General features: G+C 41.0%; 1 protein-coding gene across 2 annotated transcripts in view; it reads left to right on the top strand.

Annotated features, from left to right (window-relative positions):
* The window catches only part of GLUD1 (glutamate dehydrogenase 1), a 38,701-nt gene that overhangs the window by 9,727 nt on the left and 8,900 nt on the right, over window positions 1-20,074 (top strand). For both annotated transcript variants that reach the window (XM_020805948.3, XM_072995082.2), the window contains exons 2-7: window positions 6,328-6,408; window positions 7,508-7,563; window positions 8,319-8,382; window positions 8,902-8,996; window positions 12,984-13,163; window positions 15,431-15,568. In XM_020805948.3, coding sequence (XP_020661607.2) covers window positions 6,328-6,408; window positions 7,508-7,563; window positions 8,319-8,382; window positions 8,902-8,996; window positions 12,984-13,163; window positions 15,431-15,568 — 614 coding nt within the window. The remainder of the gene's footprint in view (window positions 1-6,327; window positions 6,409-7,507; window positions 7,564-8,318; window positions 8,383-8,901; window positions 8,997-12,983; window positions 13,164-15,430; window positions 15,569-20,074) is intronic.

Here is a 20,074-nt window from a genome sequence, read left to right as displayed (position 1 = left end):
CGGTGGCTCTACGGCTTGGAAACGGGGATGAGTACCGCCTTCTAGAGTCGGGCACGACTGGACAATTTGTCAAGGGGAGCCTTTAACTTTACTATAATTAAGCCAGCTAGTCTTTAATTAACCAGAATTCCTTTATTTGGAGGATCACTGAAAGTGCTTACTGTATTTTTTGCACCATAAGACGCACTCCCCCCCCAAAAAAAGAGGGGTAGAAAGTCTGTGTGTCTTATGGAGCGAAGGTGGTGACTTCGCCCCCACTGGCCCTGTGGGGGGCAGCGTCGCAAGGGTCCGTGGGAGCCTTCCAGGACCCTTGCGACACTCCCCCATCCCCGACGGGGCCAGTGGGGGCGAAATAGTGACCTTCCAAGACCTTTTGAGAGGCTTGAAAGCCTCTCAAAAGGTCCTGGAAGCTGCCGATTCCCCCCCTGCACCCGTGGGGGGTGGGGGCAGCGTGGCAAGGCTCCTGGAAGGCTCCCTCGGACCCTTGCCACGCTGTCCCCACCCCCTCACGGGTGCAGGGGGTTAAAATCGCCAGCTTCTGGCAAAATAGCGACCTTCCAGGACCTTTTGAGAGGCTTGAAAGCCTCTCAAAAGGTCCTGGAAGGTGGCGATTTTACCCCCCTGCACCCGTGGGGGGGGCAGTGTGACATGGGTCCTTCCAGGACCCTTGCCACGCTGCCCCACCCCCCCACGAGTGCAGGGGGGGTTAAATTGGCCGTTTCTGGGAGTGTTTTGAGGCTTCCCAAGCCTCAAAACACTGCCAGAAGCTGGCGATTTTAACCCCCCTGCACCCATGGGGGGAGCGTTGGAAGGGTCCGAGTGAGCCTTCCAGGACCCTTACGACGCTCCCCCCACCCCCATGGGGCCCGTGGGGGCGAAATCGCCACCTTTTGGGGCTCTTCTGAAGCTTCCCAAGCCTCAGAAGAGCCCCCAAAGGTGGCGATTTTGCCTCCTCTGGCCCCCGGGGGAGGCAGGGTGAGTCTCCAAAGGGTCCTGGAACACACCCTAGGACCCTAGAACCCTAAGGTGTGTTCCATAAGATGGACCTCTCCATAAGGCTCACCAAATTTTAGGAGAAGAAAGCAGATTATTTTTTTCCTGTTTTCTTCTCCTAAAAATTTCGTGCGTCTTATGGAAAGGTGCGTCTTATGGAGCGAAAGATACGGTAAATTGAAGCTTCCTACTCACCACCTTCAAAACAAATCATGATAATAAACTACATTTTCCTCTGCATAGTTCAGTCTTCTTCTAGAAAAGAGAGCTGAAAACAGTTTGCATTGAGTAACCCACTACTGCTAAGTTTCCAAATTTGTTGTATACATTGTAGTTGGCTGAGAAACTTAAATTAGCAGAGAGGTTAGAGAAAATAGGTGAAGACCTCACAAAATTAAAATTAGGAGATTAAAAAACTTGTCAATGTTTGAACATGTAGCTACCTTCTTTGTATATTTGGTTTGATAGAATTAGTAGAGAAGATATTTGCTTTATGGTGTTGATGTAACTAGCAAGCTTGTTTGTTTACATTACTGCCATTTAACAACTGAACTTTGAGAGCAGCACATCCCATGGATGTCAATATAGAAATGTTAAATAAAACATCTATTTCTAACATATTATTATTATTATTATTATTATTATTATTATTATTATTATTATTATTATTATTATTATTATTATTATTATTATTATTATTATTATTATTTTTATTTATTTATTTATTTATTTATTTATTTATTTATTTATTTATTTATTTATTTATTTATTTAATTTATATCCCGCCTATCTAGTCGTGGTGGACTACTTTAGGCGGCCATATCTTACAAAAGTTACTTTTTGAGCTATTACAATCCTCTGACCAATCTATCTGAACATTTAAGTTATTTTGCTGCTGGCGGGGAATTCTGGGAATTCCCTTCAAAAAAAGTAATTTGGTTTAGCCCTCTTTTTTTTGTAGAAGGTGGCGAAACTTTCCGTTGAAGTGAATCAGTTGTTAATAAACATGATTTATTACTATATTATAGTTTTTGGGTGTGTCAGGGAAGAAAAATCCTCAACTTAACAAGCAAGATTCTTTGCTGGTTCTGGTGGAAAGTATTTTGTCTCATGATGAGTCATGTATAGTTTAAGATTTCTGTAGTTGAGAAATGCTGTATTTTCTAGTCTTAACAGTCAGTATTAAGACAGAAAATCTTATCAGTACTATGCACAACAGAAAAGGAAATAGTACCTTAATATATGCAATTGTTTTACCAGTAGAGCTGTTGGCCTCAGTTTTGTTAAATTGTGGTCTACATAGGTGCTCCATAACTTCTGGTTTCTCATTAAAGGGTGGAAATGTTTGTTAGGATGCTTGGTTGAAAACAAAGTTGTAATGAAATAACAAGTAGCCTGTCAAGGCTTTTACTTTAATCTTGTTGATGTACCAGAGTGACAAATCAGATTTTGCTATTATGCTTTACTTTGATAAACTTAGATGTTGAATTACCTGATTTGAAATATTTTTATAATGTGCATATAAATGAATGTATTGTAGTATACTTATAGCTCACTTTCTTTCAAGGTTGGGACTTTGATGGCAGGCATAATTCTTTTTCTATTCCGCATTTTATGTGCACAGCCCTGTGAGGTAGGTCATAGTAATATGTTAATTAGCCCACTGTCACCCAGTAAGTGGTCTTCATGACTTTACTATGAGTTCAAATGTTGGTCTCCCAGCAGCAATCTGACATTGTAACAATATGCTACAATAGTTACAGATGATAATTTAGCAAAGATTTGAAAAAAAGTTTGTGAAGTTAGCATGCCAGTAGCATGAGTAGATTATCCCACCATGGTTTTGGTCAAACCAAATTACAATTGTCAAAGCAAACATCATCCTCATTGCATCTGTATTGTTGTTGAGCTACACTGAATTGGGACTAATAAATGTAGAGAAGTAACCAATTGTTTTATGGATGCAATTGCACTCATGTAGTTGCATACTGTACTTTGCAAAGCAGTGAACCTATTTGCACATGGTCTAAAGAGTGATTGAAATGAGTCCTTTGCAGATCACAGCTTATAAATTGTCTGCAACTCTTGGCTTTGAGTATTTACAGTTGCCTCCCCCCCACAAAAAAACAGTGTTTCCCCGCGCAGTGATTCCCAAGGAGGTTGCAAAGTGTTTTCTGGGGAGTTGAGGGTCATCTTGTGTGTTGTATCTCTTGTTAAATACGTAGTTTCTTCCTTGGTCTTTCAGAGTAATATACAGTATTAAAGTTACGTATGCATATGTATAAGAAACAGACCCATTGGGGGAGAAAGAAGCCTCTACTTTCTGAGAAAGGATGATATTTGTTGATGTTGTTTAGTCATTACGTCGTGTCCAACTCTTTGTAACCTCATGGACCAGAGCACTATAAATGTCCTTTTAATGCAAATGTGATGATGGATGTCACAAATTACTTGGCTATTATAAAAGGGGTTGCAACTTTAAAAAGATTGGGAACCACTGCCCTAAACCAAAAGGGAGATAGTTAACAAATCTTACATAACTATCTCATTAGACTCAAGCAGTGCTGAAAGGTCACTTGATTATTGATTAAATTTTTATACCAACCAATTAGTGCAAGGCAAATCAGAGGAAAACTGAGGGTTTTTGGAAAGCTGTATGAAGAACTGAATCTAAGTACTGTATTTGTTGCTGGCTCCAAGGATCTAGTGATATACCAGCTTTTATTTGGGACTTTGGTTAATACAAGGTGCATATGCCAGTCAAAGCCCCTTGAGCTCACAATTCCATAGTTGTTTGGCTCATCATCCTTGGCTCTAGTCAAATTGGGAAAGAGATTATGGCTGAAATCTTGTTCAAGGTAATGTAACAGAAAGTTACACCTGCGGAAGTGTTCCAGGCCTTGCACGCAAGCAGCCAGCATTGTGCATTTGATTTCATGATTGTATGATTCCTGAGTGCAAGTGCACAATTGATTATGAGGATCACACTGTGGACACACAATAGATTGCACATTTTATGTTGGATCTGTTGTGTGATACACCTAAGGATGTGCTTTCTGGGTATTACTTCCACCCTGTCGTAATTTTGTCAACTGCTTATCCACGGTTAGCAGGGACTTGCGTTACTTCTGTCAATTTCTGCCTTTACTTCATATATAAGTGGTGCCCCGCATAGCGACGTTACTCCGTTCCAGGATTAACGTCGCTATCTGGATTCTTCAGTATGCGGGGGGGGAACCCATAGGAATGCATTTAACTCCGTTTAATGCGTTCCTATTGGGGAAAAACTCACCGGTGTGCGAAGAATCCCCCATCTGGCCGCCATTTTCGCCGCCTCGGTAAGCAAGGCGCGAAAACGCTGCGGGCGGCCATTTTCCCCCAGCTGGGTGGCGCTGGCTTCGGAGCGCCCGCGGTGGATGCTTCCCCGCCTGCTTCAGAGCAACCTCTGGGGAAGCGTCCACCGCGGGCGCTCTGAACCTTCTCCCCCCAGCTGGGCAGCGCTGGCTTCCGGGCGCCGGCAGTGGACGCTTCCCCGGAGGTTGCTCTGAAGCCTGCGCCACCCAGCTGGGCAGCGCAGGCTTCAGAGCAACCTCAGGGGTAGCATCCACAGCGGGCACTCTGAACCTTCTCCCCCCAGCTGGGCGGCGCTGGCCTCCGAGCGCCAGCGGTGGACACTTCCCTGGAGGTTGCTCTGAAGCCTGCGCTGCCCAGCTGGGTGGCGCTGGCTTCAGAGCGACCTCTGGGGAAGCGTCCACCGCGGGCGCTCGGAAGCGTCCACCACGGGTGCTCGGAAGCGCCCGCCGGTCAGCTGGGGGGAAATGGGGCCTATGGGGAAAAATCGTAAAGGATTTTTCCCCATAGGAAACATCGCAATGCGATCGCTTTTGCAATCGCAAAATCCGCATCACTATGCGGATTCGTCGTTAAACGGGGCACTCGTTATACGAGGCACCACTGTATGTTGGTGGTATTTTTAGTAGAGAGGAATGGGGCTGAAATAAAAGGTGTCTTCTGGATCTAGCTTGGTATATTTGTAATATAAGACAGTGTCGTCATGACAGTTGTATGGGTCCCTTATGGGGAGAAATTTGGTATACAGTGGGGTCTTGACTTGAGAACTTAATCCGTATTGGAAGGCGGTTCTCAAGTCAAAAAGTCTGTAAGTCATGTCTCCATTGACCTACAGTGCATTGAAAACCGATTAATCCCGTACCAGGCCGTTTTTGTTCCATTTTGGTTTTTTTCTGGTCTGTAAGTCAAATCTCAGGCTGCAAGTCAAACCTAAATTTTGCGGCCAGAGAAGTCTGTAAGTCAAGCCGTCTGTAAGTCAAGGGTCCACTGTATAAGTAACATAAACAAAACAAACTTGCTGTCTGGCTTTGCTGTTGATTATGATAAATAAGTTGGCATATAGTTAGCATCCACAAGCATTTGTACTTATAAAAGACTGAAATGAAGAAACATGGATAGCAGCTAAAATATATGTTGCAATTTGCTTTTGTACATTCCAGGTATGTGACTATTAAACTATTAATTATTTATTAAATGATGAGCTGCTTTTGTAAGCTTATGTGCTCTGGAAATATTTCCAAAAATAGCTGAAATTCAGAGGCTTTATTTTGATAAAACGACACCACCTAATTATTGTATTGTTATTTTCTGGACATCCTTAGTATCCAATATTAATTCATAGGTCTTGTTATCTGTTGCTTTCAAAAACAGCAAAAAACAAAAAAATGTGCAAGATTTTCAGTCTATTTAAGTTTATAAAGTCTGCATGCAGGTGGAGGAGAGAATTCTTTGTCCTCAACCACTTTGATCAGTAATTGTGGTTTCAGAAGTTGCAGATAAGCATTAAAAACCATTATGTGTCATTGCTTTCCACATTTGGCTGTGATCATGAAATCACAAACTGAAATATGCCAGTTGCTGTGTCAGAAACATTTTTTAAAAAAAGCTCGAACTGTGGTTGTGTGTGGTGGCATAACTGCTTAGGTTTTGGGGTGTGTGGTTTTTTTTAACCATATGCATTCATTCTTTATCATAAAGGAGGGGCATTGAATTTTGGAGAACTATGTTCCTTACAGATGTGGAGTCTCCGTTGACTGGTTCTAGAGAAGTATATAGAAAAATTCCTGGCGTGGAAGTTTCCCCAAAGCATTTCTTCAACAATACTTTGTGTATAAATTGGCAAGATTGTTCTAAATCTTGTACTGTAGATGATTTCTACTTGGCATATGGAAGCACGGGTTTTAGAGAGTGTCTTACTATGTTATATAAATAACATAGTATCTGTGTGTTATTGACTAAGTTTATTTGTGTTTCTCATCACAGGCATCCGTTATAGTACAGAAGTGAGTGTTGATGAAGTGAAAGCTCTGGCTTCTCTAATGACGTACAAATGTGCAGTGGTTGGTAAGTAATACTTGTAAAAATATAAAGTTGTTCTGTTCTTTGCTAATACTAAATAAGAGTTTTAGGCTTTATTCTTAAACTAATCTGCAAATCTAAATCTAAAAAAATTCCAAGTGGATTTCCAGTGCTCTGAAGCAGAGGTAAAAATGTGGCTTGCTTGATACTCTGGGGCTGTAATTCCTAGCCAGCATAGACCATGGTGAGGAGTTGCAGCCCTGCATGATCCAGAAGGCTATGTGTCCCTCATTCATTGTTTAGATTGGTATATATTATATACATTATTTATTACTTTCAGTTCTGTTTCATTTGTTCTTTTTAGTAGAGTCTTGTTCAATGTAGAAAACAAAAATTTGGCACTTAGTAGACTGTGATAGAAGTGGGTGGGGTTTGTGAAAACAAAGGAATCCTTACTAATGAGAAAATTTTAAAGATTTGGATTTAATGAATGAGAAAATAAAGCTTAAGTTGGCTTTCTTGCTCACAGAAGCAGCAACATAAATTTCTGAAACTCCTACATTATGTCATAGCAATGTTAGGCTTTAGTGCAGAAGGTTTTTACTGGCTTTTTGTGAATCAGCATATTTATTTATATCAAATTCCATGACTTTTACTGTCACTAGGGAGAACTTCATGGTTTGGGTGCTGGGAGAGCTTCCTTATTACCAAAAACATATTTGAAACAGTGACAAATCAGTGTATAGTTGTAGGTTAACAAAAGTTGATTGCAAGTTCCAGTGAGTTTCAGACATAACAAAACAACTTAACGTATTCTATAACCAACAAAATCATGAAGAATGTGGACTTCATACACAAGTTGCATCTAAAAATATAGTAGACTCTGATAAAGCATATGTCTGCTTGAAAGAAATTAAGAGTTGATCTCAGGTCCTTGCAGTATCAGGCCAAGCCACTGAATTGACTGACTCAAATTTAGTTTTCACTTTCTGGATTTTTTTTGTCTTAACTTTTTTGACTAACCATCAGGGCAGGTATCTCCCAGAGTTGAATATAGTGGCTAGTTAAATTTATGTTCACTAGTACTCTTATTCTGCATTTTTGTCTGTGGTTCTTTAACATAGCAATGAAAATTTGTTTTCAGATGTGCCATTTGGTGGTGCAAAGGCTGGTGTTAAGATCAATCCTAGGAACTATACAGTAAGTCTACAATCCATAGAAACCTGCCTTTATTTTCTCATATAGATGATCAGTAATGATGTTTTGGCAGAGTTATATTGTATACATTCTTGATACAGAGGGATTAAACAACAACAATGTGTTCAGTGTGAGATTTTTGGAGATACAGGTTTTTCTGAAGTTCTTATGAAAAACAGAAACAATGCTGCGGTATCTTTAAGCAGTTTTATTTGGGATAGATTTTTGTAGACATCAGTCAACTTCATCAGATACATGGGGTATAGTCTTGCTTGACAAATGTTTATATACACGTGTGGGTGTATGTAAAGGAATGCAAAACGAAATGTTATTCATACATTTTTATGTGCTTTTGGAGAAGACTGTACACTAAACTTCACAAGAATCTCCTCTGCCTGAATGGGTGTGGTGTTTTCCTGCCCCTGTTCTGTTGCTCAAACATGTTGTAATGTCAAAGGCAATCTCATTTTCCCTTCCCCACCTTCAGGCTTTTGAAAGTGTGACAACTGTGGAGGCAGAAAAGGTGGAAAGACTGATCCTTGGAGCTGCACTGCACTTCCAAAATCCACCTGCATCACAGAATAACTGTGGGAATAGTGTTTTGGCCTAAGCTGAGTCATGGCAGTGTGACTAAAGCTAGATAAGAAATGAGAATGAAAGGCAGAAGTATTATATGTGTTTTTCTCTCTAGAATCATAACATATGATACAGTGTTTCTTTGTATTGTGACCTGGATCTAAATGTCTTTTTTGTTATAGGATAATGAATTGGAAAAAATCACAAGACGGTTTACCATCGAACTAGCAAAGAAGGGGTTCATTGGTATGTAATGTAATGAAAGCTAATCAGATTAATCTCTTTTTTTGCTTCTCCATAAAAATTTCAGCAGTTGATTGGCATGCCTTGAGTAACTTGAAGTCATGATGTTAACCCCTTTATCTCTTTTTTCAGTAATTTCTCTCCACACAGTCAACTATGATGAGGAGAGGGGTTCACCCTTGCCTTTCTGTCTGATATGTTATATGTAGTGGATAATTGTGTATAAGCACAATTTTTTTTAAGAATCTCTTCTGTAATATGTAGTACAACCCAAAGACAGGTGTCCAGTCTCAGCAAGAACGTACAGTTTTAATTAGCTATTCAGTCAGTCAGCTTCATATCTGAGCAGGAAGCTGGCCATCTATGCCCAAAGCTGTGTATTACATTAGTTTGCAATAGCTTTAAAAGGTTTAAGGATTGTTGCAGATCACTATATTTTTTGTGATTTTTCTTCAGCAGCTGTAAATCAGAATAATCAATGCTAGTGCTCAAATTATGTAAACAATTTATTCTTGCCAACAGGACCAGGTGTTGATGTGCCTGCTCCTGACATGAGCACAGGTGAGAGGGAGATGTCCTGGATTGCAGACACCTATGCCAATACCATAGGACACTATGTAAGTTCTGAGTGAAGAGCTGTACTAGGCAAAATCAGCCAACATGCTTGTGTTTTAACATGACTGTAAAGGCCCAGTTATACATTACAAATAAAACACCTTTGTAATTGGAATTACATTAGTGCTCCAGAGATACCGTTCTGACATACCTTGGAAAAGTGGTCTTGGCTAACAGCTACTAGTTGCAGTCTATATACATATTGCAGTCTATACATACACACTATGTTAGGGGAATCACTGATCATATTCTGTGTAAAGCCATTCATATATGTAGTTCATTGTGGCGTAATTTGAGTTAGACCTGTTCCTTTTAATAGAAAATGTAATTGTGTTTATGAGATGCTGTACAAGCCTCATTCTTATTACCAATTTCTATTTAATACTTCATCTTTAACTAAGAGGTCGTGAGACAATGCAAGACTGCTTCTTGGCAAAGCAAGTTCAGACTCTCTGTCGGGATTTACTGAAATAGTGAACACTCTGTTTTCAGGGTTCACCAAGCTTGTCTTTTGAGAGCTTTTCATTATTTATGCATGAGAAAGCTATTGAATAATTACACAGCTTCTTTGGCTCACTTGCTCTAAGTTAGTATTTTGCTTATTCAAGGTAGCTATGGAAACACTTTCCTGAACAACTTCCTCACAGGGACTTTGCATTTTTATATGTGTGTGTGTGTGTCTGTTTTGGTTGTGGATTTTTTTTTCTTTTTCTTTTTCTTTCTTTCTTTCTTTTTTCTTTCTTTCTTCTTCTTTTTTTTTTTTTTGCAAAAGCAAATTTGGCTTGCAGAGCAAAGAAGTCTTAAGCTTGTATATGAAAGTACAAGACAATAAGTGTGTTGAGATTTTGAAACGTTCTTGCCCTACAAACATGTTGCAGCAAAAAGTAAGTTCTAGTGTAGCAAACTCCTTAGTATTCTAGTAGGCAAATCACTTCTTCTCTGCCCTTTATCTTCCTCTTTATTTTGCAACTCATTGCATCACTCTAAGGCAGTGGTGTCGAACTGTGGCCCTCCAGATGTTCTTGGACTTCAACTCCCAGAAGCCTTCACCACCACCTCTGCTGGCCAGGATTTCTGGGAGTTGAAGGCCAAGAACCTCTGGAGGGCCACAGTTCGACGCCACTGCTCTAAGGCCACTGGTTCTTAACCTTGGGTTACTCAGGAGTTTTGGACTGCAACTCCCAGAAGCCTTCACCACCAACTGTGCTGGCTGGGGTTTCTGGGAGTTACAGTTCAAAAACATCTGAGTAACAAAGGTTAAGAACCACTGCTCTAAGGTAGCTTTTCCAAAGGTATTTTTACATGAGCGTCTGATGACTGTCTTTGTTCTTGGTTCAGATTTCTATAGAATTCTTAACAGATAATCAAGTTCTAAAACATCCATCAGGTCAATAGTCATTATTTCAATGCAGTACATCCTTTAGAGTTACTGTGAGCTTTCTGGTTCCAAGGCAGCCTGATTGATTTGTAAATATAGTCTGCATTCTTTTGCATGTGAATTATCTGTGTTTTTGAAGTATTTGTATAATAGAGCCTTTCTGTGTTTAAGATAACAAATTTGAATTTTGTAGTGTTGCATGAATGTCATTATCATTATGGGGTGATGTGCTTGACAGTCCAGAGCCCCTGCAGGCCAAGCATAGTTGAAGACCAAACACTTTTGGATTGGGCCCTGTCATAGTGAGATAATACTTGTTGTTCAAGAATGAAATGTGATGAAAAAACACAAATACTTGGCCTATGTAATGCAGGTAGTGTATAAATCATCAGCCGAAGCAAATAGTTCAGTGATTTGAGTCAGATGTTCTTCCAAGAAGTTCAAATCTCTCATGTGTGCTGTGGTCACAAAGGCAAAGTAAATGTGTTGTAAAGTCGAGTGGGGAGCTTTAGACAAGGCTGATGATCTGAGCCGCAGTTCCATCTTTCTGGGGATGTATGGTATGCCCTTTGAATAAAGGATGCAGATGTGTGCAAGATGTAAAATTAGCTTGAACTTTTTAAAAATTTACTCTGGGTGGCAAGCAGTGAAAGACAGTTCTGTTGTTTCAGAGAGGTAAGGAGAAACTGAAAGAGATGAAATTAAGTAAGGGTAGAAGACATGTACCTACTCTGTTGTTTATGGGCTGGTATATTGCCACAGATACGTAGAAAGCTATACTGATTTTTTTCCCACATAATTATATTAGTTTCATATTCTTGTTGCCAGATAATTTTAAAACTGATTAAACAGTTTATCTGAACTGCTTGTAGAGTCTACAGATCTTTTCATGTATTATTGCAAAGCTTATAGTTTATCCAAAGTGGATAATATATTAAGCAGAGTTAATAAGAGGCTTTTAATTTCTTCTCTAAGCTTATTTAAAACTTAGAGCAATTAACAGATCTAAGCTGATGCACTGGCCAGTATTCTGTTGCCTGAACACAAAGTAGAGAGAATTGTGTATTCATTCCCATGCTTTTTACAAGCTTTCTGTTGTGTATGAGCAGTTGCGTGACTCTCAGGCAGTGTGAGGATGGGTGTGTGATGGGCAATCTGTGAGAAAGGGATCCTTATATTCTTGCCCTTCTGCTCCATGTCTTGGTCATAAGATAGTGACCATTATTTAAAATGCATTGAATTGTTAAGTGAACCATTTGGTTCGTTTTGCTTTTGAGCTACATAAGGTATATCTAGTGCAGCTCCCATTTTCCTTTGAGAAGAAGTGGTGCAGTGTGAGGGAGCAACTCATTACAATCCTCATGGCTTTCAAATCTCATATGATACTGGATCACTTTAGGATTGCAGAAGTAAGTGATGCAGCTGAAATAACAGAAATGGCAACCAAGCTGCTCAGGTAGCATAAAAATTGCTTTGCTGAATTACATCAGTACCACTATAGTCCAGTGTTTTGTTTCCAGCAGTTAAATTATTCTGATTTCCTATGGATAGGACATGAAAGTAAGGACTTTATTCTCTACAGAATATCGGATACCTGTAATTCAAAGTTTGTGATCACTTTTTGAAGCCATCTGAGCCAGAGGCTGTTACTATTTCTTATATGCTAAGTATGCTTATTAGGTCCTTGTACACAAATACTTCTGACATGAGATTATAATGGAAACATATCTGCTTTTATGAATATATTAGGATTTAATGTTTGCAGGGGAAACAGCTGACGTAATTTGATTTTAATAGTTTTACCATGGGGTTGGTTTTCATGATTTTATTATTTTTTACCTGAATATGGTTTCATCTATTTTTATTTGAGAAATTTGTAAGCTACCTTGAACATTCTTTTTTAGCAGAAAAGCAGCATATGAATATGATATAAATATTAGGAACCAACTGCACTTATGAACCATGCAACACATCAATGTACATACTCTGAGAAACCACTCTTGGATGTCATTCTTCATTGGGAAGATCATATTGTAAAATGATTATCCTCCTTGAGTGAGAATGCACAGTGATATATAGTTTAATTTTTAAACTGATCTAAAATACATTAAAGAGATGTTAAGTTAATGCAGTATCTCTGCACAGTAATACTGTGTCTTTATCTTACTTTATAGCTTGCAGTTTTAACAAGTAGGTCCATGTGGTGTTCTGTACTGTAAATTAATAGTTGCAATGTACTGTGATAAATTGAGCTAGTTTGGGCAGACAGAATATAGATGTCTTAAGACCTGTGAAACTAATACTCACATAGTTGGCTCCAGATCTAGGAAGACACAAGTGAACTTCCCTGCATTATTTTCCTCTGTGGAGCCTAGCCTGCCTCCTGAAAATGCTACACAGAGGTTTTAGGGAAGCAAAACCTCTGTGTAGCATGGGTGGAAAAGGGGATCCCTGAACATGGGACAACAGCATTTTTTTTTCAGTTGAGCCCTTTAGTTCTAGGAAGACGGATCTTGGATCCACCCCATCAGGAAAAGTCACTCAGTTAAAATTCACATTTTTGACAGGTGCTTCTCTAGATAAACCAAACTCTGTTCTGGTTGTGTTGCAGGATATTAATGCCCATGCCTGTGTCACCGGAAAGCCTATCAGCCAAGGTGGTATACATGGCCGTGTCTCTGCTACAGGACGTGGTGTCTTCCATGGAATTGAGAACTTCATTAATGAAGCATCATATATGAGCCTTTTGGGAATGACTCCAGGATTTGGAGACAAGACATTTGCTATCCAGGTACTATGTTTAAAATAATAATTACAATGGAAAGGTAGCTTTAACTCTGTAGAGTATGGTTGTGGCTTGTCCTTACTTTTCAACCATAAAGTACATAAAGTACTGATCAGGCATGCTTGGGGGCTTCCTAATATGCTAACAGGATTATATGAGATATTACATTAGATGGCTAATGCCTAGAGGAATATTGTTCTCTGTAATGATCTGTAGAAATGCAGTAATCATACTTATAGTATAGCTTGTTGTATTATGGCTCTCATAGATACTGCAAGAACAATTAAGCTTGCTAAATATTAGTACAGGAGCACTTCCACAATTGTGTAATGGGATATTCCTGATGTTTTTGGACCCTTAATTTGAGAATTTCCTCTACACAGGCTGTCACAGCCAAGACTGCTAGGACTTTTAAGCAAAAATATCTGGAGGATTACAGTTGCTTATAGTGGCTCTGCTTAGATAGTAACACTTAACAAACACAATGATATGTTGATTGTGACAGCTGAACCATCATACCCACCTGATTGTATGTTCTTTGAATAATACCTTGATACAGACAGCTATACATTTTCCTCCCTGTACTTCTTTTTGCTTTATATCAGATGGTCTGGTTCTGTAATATTTGAACAGTACTTTAAAAAGTTTAACTACTTTATAAATAATAGACCATGTTTATACTGAATTTATACACTAGTTTTGAGGAGTACCAAAATTGAACATTGGAAAAACATGGTTTTGGCCTTTGTGTACAAATAGGCTATTTACTATGAGAATGTCCATGTGCAGGGTAACTAGTGAACCTCTTTTCTCCATTGTGCGAATTACACTTCATTGTTTGATCTAAGGAATGTTGAATATTTCACAGTTACTTAAACTAAAAAACCGATCCTAGAATTTGAATGGTTGCTGCTGTGGTTTATTTGAAACTGTGGTGTCAAAATTAGAAGCTGTTATTATTGATGGTTACTGCTACTAAAATTAATGAGGGCCTGCCCAAAAGTTATGTGGTAGGAAATGTGGGAAGAATGCTGACATGAGTGAAAACAGAAGGATGATCATTCTGCTATTGGCTACAATGGCAGTGGTGGCAGAACTGAAAGGGAGTGGGCCTGTGTCCAACCAAATTTAAAAATAGCAACTGTTTTTGTTGCTGTTTTTTAGGGCAGAAGAATAATTGAGACAAATAGGTTTCTTTTGCTCTCAAGTTAGATTTTGTGTCCTTCTGAACTAACTGTTTTGATTTGTTGAAAAAGCTTTAATTCCTCAAAATAAGATGTAAAAGATTCTAGTATGGCATTTTACTGTAAGCAGATATTTTGCTGCAAACATTTAAGACTGGGGACCAAAATGTTATGACATCTAGCCTCCTTTTCTCCACCTATATGAGTTGAACACCCAAAGATTTGGAATATAAAGAAAATGAAATGCCTTTTTAAATAACTTATGTGAAAACCATGTATAAGAAACCTTGCAATATTCTCTCCAACAAATGAACGTTTTATCACATGAGATTGTTATGCCACTAATGTGGCAAATGATACCATGTTAGCATTTCCCAACCTTATGCCTTCCAGATATGTACAACTATAATTCCTTTTATGCACAGCTATATGGAAAGTTGAAGTGCAGCACATCTCATCTAGAGGCTGCCAAGCTTGGGGCAGCAAATCTACCTTGATTAACAATGTTTCTAAGGGTTCTGCTGTCTCCTCATAGTGAGAATTGTAGTTCAGTGTATAAGGAGGGCACCAGCTTAGGGAAACCTATACAGTGGTGCCTTGCATAGCGACGTTAATCAGTGCAGCAAAAATAGCTGCAAAGCTATTTCGTCGCTATGCAATTTTAAAAAGCCCATAGGAATGCATTGAAACCCCTTCAATTCATTCCTATGGGCTTAAAACTGACCTTTAAGCGAAGATCCTCCATACGGCGGACATTTTCGCTGCCCGGTAAGCGAGGAATCCGTCCCTAAGCACAGCAGGCAGCCATTTTTTTACCCGCCGGCCATTTTGGAACCGCCGATCAGCTGGGGGAAAATCATCGCTTTGCGGTAATCGGTAAGCGAAACAGGGTACCGATCATCGCAAAGCAATCACAAAAAGTTCGTCGGTATGCAATTTTGTCATTAAACGGGGCGCCCGTTAAGCGAGGCACCACTGTAATACATATTGTATGCACTTTGCCTTGTGAGCAACAAAGGTTGTCATATATCTAGTTTATTTGCAGAATAATCTTGAGCTGTGCTAAAATAAGTGTTCCACTTTTAACAGGGATTTGGCAATGTAGGTTTGCATTCTATGAGGTACCTTCATCGCTATGGTGCAAAATGTGTTGCAATTGGAGAAAAGGATGGTGCAATCTGGAATCCTGATGGGCTTGACCCAAAAGAACTGGAAGATTATAAATTGGTATGAAAAATCATTCATCTTGTTTTAAATGTGCTTTGTTGCAAAGTCAAACAAAATCCTTTATATCGAGAAGGTATTGTATTAGATACTGGCAACTGTTTGTGATCAATGAAACTGACACCAGAGTCTGTACTAAAAGGATTAAGTTGAGCAGTGCCATTCTACAGCATCAATTTGGTTTCCTAACTTGTACATATGTTAAAATGGTTCTATGAATACTTCACACAGAGATAATTTGGAGCTTGAAATGAACGATTTGCTTATATTTTCACCACTCTTTGCAGTTGAAACTATCCTATAGCAAGATGAAGCTTTAGAAATAAGAACAAATACTCAGGAGCAAACATGGTAATATTAGATGACATTATAGTAAAAGTTATTTCCTGTTAAAATATTATGTTAAACCATAATGTCTGATTTTTCCCAGTGTTCCTTTGAAAAAAAACAAGGAGGAATCATCAGCACTGAGAATCTGGAATTCATAGCACTGTAGATTTTTTAAATCCTTCTAATATTTAGAGTCCTGTAGAGTCTGAGTATGGATCCGTATGTACATAAAACAGGACCATCTATATCAGGCTTGTCCAACCCGCAGCCCAAGGGCCGCATGCGGCCCAGGTCAGCTCGTAATGCGACCCAGTGCAATTTTTAATTTTTAAAGAAATTCCAAAGTTTCAAGTTACACTGCCGGTACTTGCGGCCAGAATGTGGCCGGGGCATGTCACAACAGTAGAGGGGGGGAGAGGGAAGGAAGGAATGGGAGGGGAGGGGAGGGGAGGGGACAGGGGGGCTGCGTGACTGCATTGCACCATCCCCGTCAATAGGTGGACCCCCTCCCGGCCCCATAAAGCCGCCGGAGTTGAAGCTGGCAGCCTCTGCTGTCTGAGATCGCAGCTGCCGGTAAGCGCGATTGGAGCAGGGCTGCAGAGGACGGCTAGAGCTGCCCCCCCATGCGGCCCAAACCAAATGTATGTGCAGCCCAAACCAAATTTTCATCTTCTAATGTGGCCCAGGGAAGGTGAAAGGTTGGACACCCCTGATCTATATCAAAGGAAGTTTTCATTAGCCTTGGGGGAGAGCTAGTTCTTCTTTGTGGCCTCTGTGAACCACACCCTGCGTGATTCACGCCTGCACAGAGCCTCATCGAAAGATTCTAGAGCTTCTGTGGTAGCAATAAACAACATTAGAATGTGCACCTCTCCACCCATATAAAGACCTTGGCACCAAGCATCCCCTTTCAATTTCTTTCAACCGCTGCATTGAGAGCCTCATAATTCTGCTTCTGTGAGTAAAAGAGAAAGAGCTTATTCTTGAATCCTTCCTGTTATCAATCTTTTTTCTTTTAAACTATTAGATCAAACTCATCAGAGGCTTTTCCTTTCCCCTTGCTCGGCCTCCAGCCGGAGCAACCCCCCTTCAGTCATTGGTTTTTCTCCTCAATTAATTTCTCCTATTCATGGCGCCTTTGGGCACATTTAAGCACTGCATTGTCTGTGATAATAAGATACCACTTTCTGATGGACACGCTAAGTGCCTTTTCTGTTTGGGAGAATAACATCAAACGTCCTCCTGTACCCATTGCAAAAATTTTAAGTGCGGAGTTCTTCAATCTTGCCTCTCAAGGCTAAAAATCTGACTTTGGGAACAATCCTTACAACCAGTTCAAATGACCCAACCTCCCTGTAGGGCAGTGGTCAGGGAACAGGGGTAAATTACCCCAAATGGGGTAAAAATTAAAATCCTGGGGGTAATGAGACGCTGAGATCCTCCACTTCTCAACCTCTTCTTCCTTAAATTGTTTTGAAATCCCAAGAAAGCCCAGATTTTCCTCACCCTTCCTAGCTTGCCTTGGCCAGGCCAGCCTTGAGCACGGAGCAGAAGAGCGAAGGGCTGGTGGCACAGAGCTTGCTGGGATTTGTAGTGCGCCACCCAGGCTCCGGGTGGCGGACGGTGCGGCCCTCGGAACTACAGCCCCCAGCGAGCCACGGGAGGCCAGCTTGGGTTTGCTGCCTCCTTCCTTGGCAGGCTTTGGCTGGCGGGTTGTGTATGTGGGAACCTTCTGAAGGTGCTGCAAGGAGGAGAGTGGCCGATGCAGGCATGGCGCCCTAAGGGGGGAAAGGCAGCTTCCAGGCACAACGGGACCATGTGGCTGAATCCTGAGAAGGTGCTGCTGAAGAGCGCGCTCAAGCTGTGAGTACAGAAGCGCTACCACTACTACTTCGTGCTGCAGCAGGGGGCTATGGGGAGGAGAGTGGGGGGGAGGACAGGTAAGGGGGGCCCTTTGCTCTTCCGCAGCCTTCACCATGCGAGTCGCTAATTATCAAGGAGCCATGGGAGCTTACCAATGCTTCCTCTGGGACAACATGTCCACCTTTATTGAATCCCTACCAGAGGATAAAAAGATGCTAGCTCAAACCTTCCAACAAGAAGGTCTGTCCGTTGCTAAACAACAGATGCTTTCTGCCCGCCACACCATAGGCACTACAGCCAAGTCCATGGCCACTTCAGTAGCCCTGCGCCATTTTTCCTGGCTCAGAATAGCTGGCTTAGCCGAATATGCTCAGGCACATATCGAAGACCTCCCCTTTGATGAAGCAGGTATTTTTCATGCTGAAACTGATGATATACTAGAGAACATACAAAAGAAACGTTCAGTAGCCAGACATTGGGGAGTTTACCCTTCCTACTAGCAACTTCCTCAACAAAATCAATGGAAACAACTCTATAACTTGTCCTAGAGGTTCCAACAAGACCCTTCATGACAAACCTCTTACAATCCATGCTTCCAAAACCAAAGAGCCAAAACCCGGCAACAGCCTGCCACTAGGCGGAATGACCAAACACCATGTTTGACGCTCCTCTGACTGAGATCACCACCCAGTCCCTCTGGAAAAACCAACTTTGCCTGAAATGGGGCACACTGACTCTTATCTCTTTGCCTCCCGAGCAAATCAGAAATGCCAACTGTATTGCTCGCGAGCAGGAATAGGAAAACATTCCCAGGAGATGCATTTGTCAGCTGTTGGACCAAGACTATTACCTACCTTTTTCCGCCTTTCCCTCTCCTCCACAGAGTTGTCATCCGTATCCAACAAGACAAAACCAATGCTATCATTATAACTCCTTGGTGGCCAACAGACTTGCTTCCCAATTCTCCACAGTCTCTCTTCAGACATCAACCATCTCCCCTGCCTGCCACACCTTCTCACACAGAACAACTTCCAAGTCCTACACCCGGACTTACCTGTTCTGCACCTGGCAGCGTGGAGGTTTCTCCCTCATTAATGAACGTTCTTCATCATGCCAAAAAACCATCCACAAGGAAAGCCTACCTGTACAAATGGAAGAAATTTCAATCCTTTACCAAATCCTCCTCCTCCATTAATCCATCACTTTCCACTGTTCTCCGCTTCTTCCTACATTTCAGTTCCAAGGTCCTCTCCATCTCATCCTTGAGAGTGTACCTTTCGGCAATAATATCATACCAACCTCCAAATTCTCCAGCAACAAACGTTTTCAAATATCCAACAACAAAACATTTTTTGAAAGGTCTTTCTCATATTTACTCCACAATGGTCACTAAGTCTTGTTTTGAAACAGCTTACCGAAGCTCCTTTTGAGCCATTAGCTACAACTGACTTAAGACTCCTCACCTTTAAAATAGCTTTTCTTGTAGCCATCACCTCAGCTTGACGAGCTAGTGAATTGGCAGCTTTACGCTATGACTACTCTTATCTACAATTTTTTTCCGATAAGGTGAAGTTATTCATGGACATTTCCTTCTTCCCCAAAATTGTCTCTCAATTTCATCATTCCCAGCTGATTATCCCTCCTTCATTTTTACTGTCACCTTCTTCAAACCAAGAAAAAATACTCCATACGTTGGATGTCAGAAGAGCTCTTGCTTTTCATCTCCAACTTACCCAGCCTTTTAGACAGTCATCTCATCTCTTCATAAGCCACCAGCTACCTACGAAAGTGCATCAGATGGGTCCAGATGGGTCGCCTCTACCATTCATTTGGCTTATCAACTTGCTCGACAACCAGCCCCTGGAGTGGTTTGCCCTCACTCCACCAGGGCAGTGGCAGCCTCTACAGCCTTTCTCCACAGTGTACCTCTTCCAGACGTCTGTGCCTCTGCCACTTGGGCACAGCCGTCCATGTTTATCCATCATTATAAACTCGACCTCTGGCAGAAGTCTGATGCGGCCTTTGGATGTGCTGTTCTAGCCTCTACCTTGGCATGACACCCTGCCTCTGGGTAAGACAGCTTATTAATCACCCAGGGTGTGATTCACAGAGGCCACGAAGAATGACAGGTTACCCACCTGTAATTGTAGTTCTTTGAGTGGACCTCTGATTCGCACATCCCGCCCATCCTCCCCTCTGTCATGCCATTGTTTGCTTACTATTAAGCGACAGTTGACACAACTGAAAAGGGACACTTGTTGCCAAGGTATTTATACAGTTGGGGAGGGGCATATTCTAATGTGTTTATGGCTACCA

This window comes from Pogona vitticeps, chromosome 3 (genome assembly GCF_051106095.1).
Source record: "Pogona vitticeps strain Pit_001003342236 chromosome 3, PviZW2.1, whole genome shotgun sequence".
Classification (NCBI taxonomy): Eukaryota; Metazoa; Chordata; class Lepidosauria; order Squamata; family Agamidae; genus Pogona; species Pogona vitticeps.
This window is presented reverse-complemented; position numbering and strand designations above follow the sequence as displayed.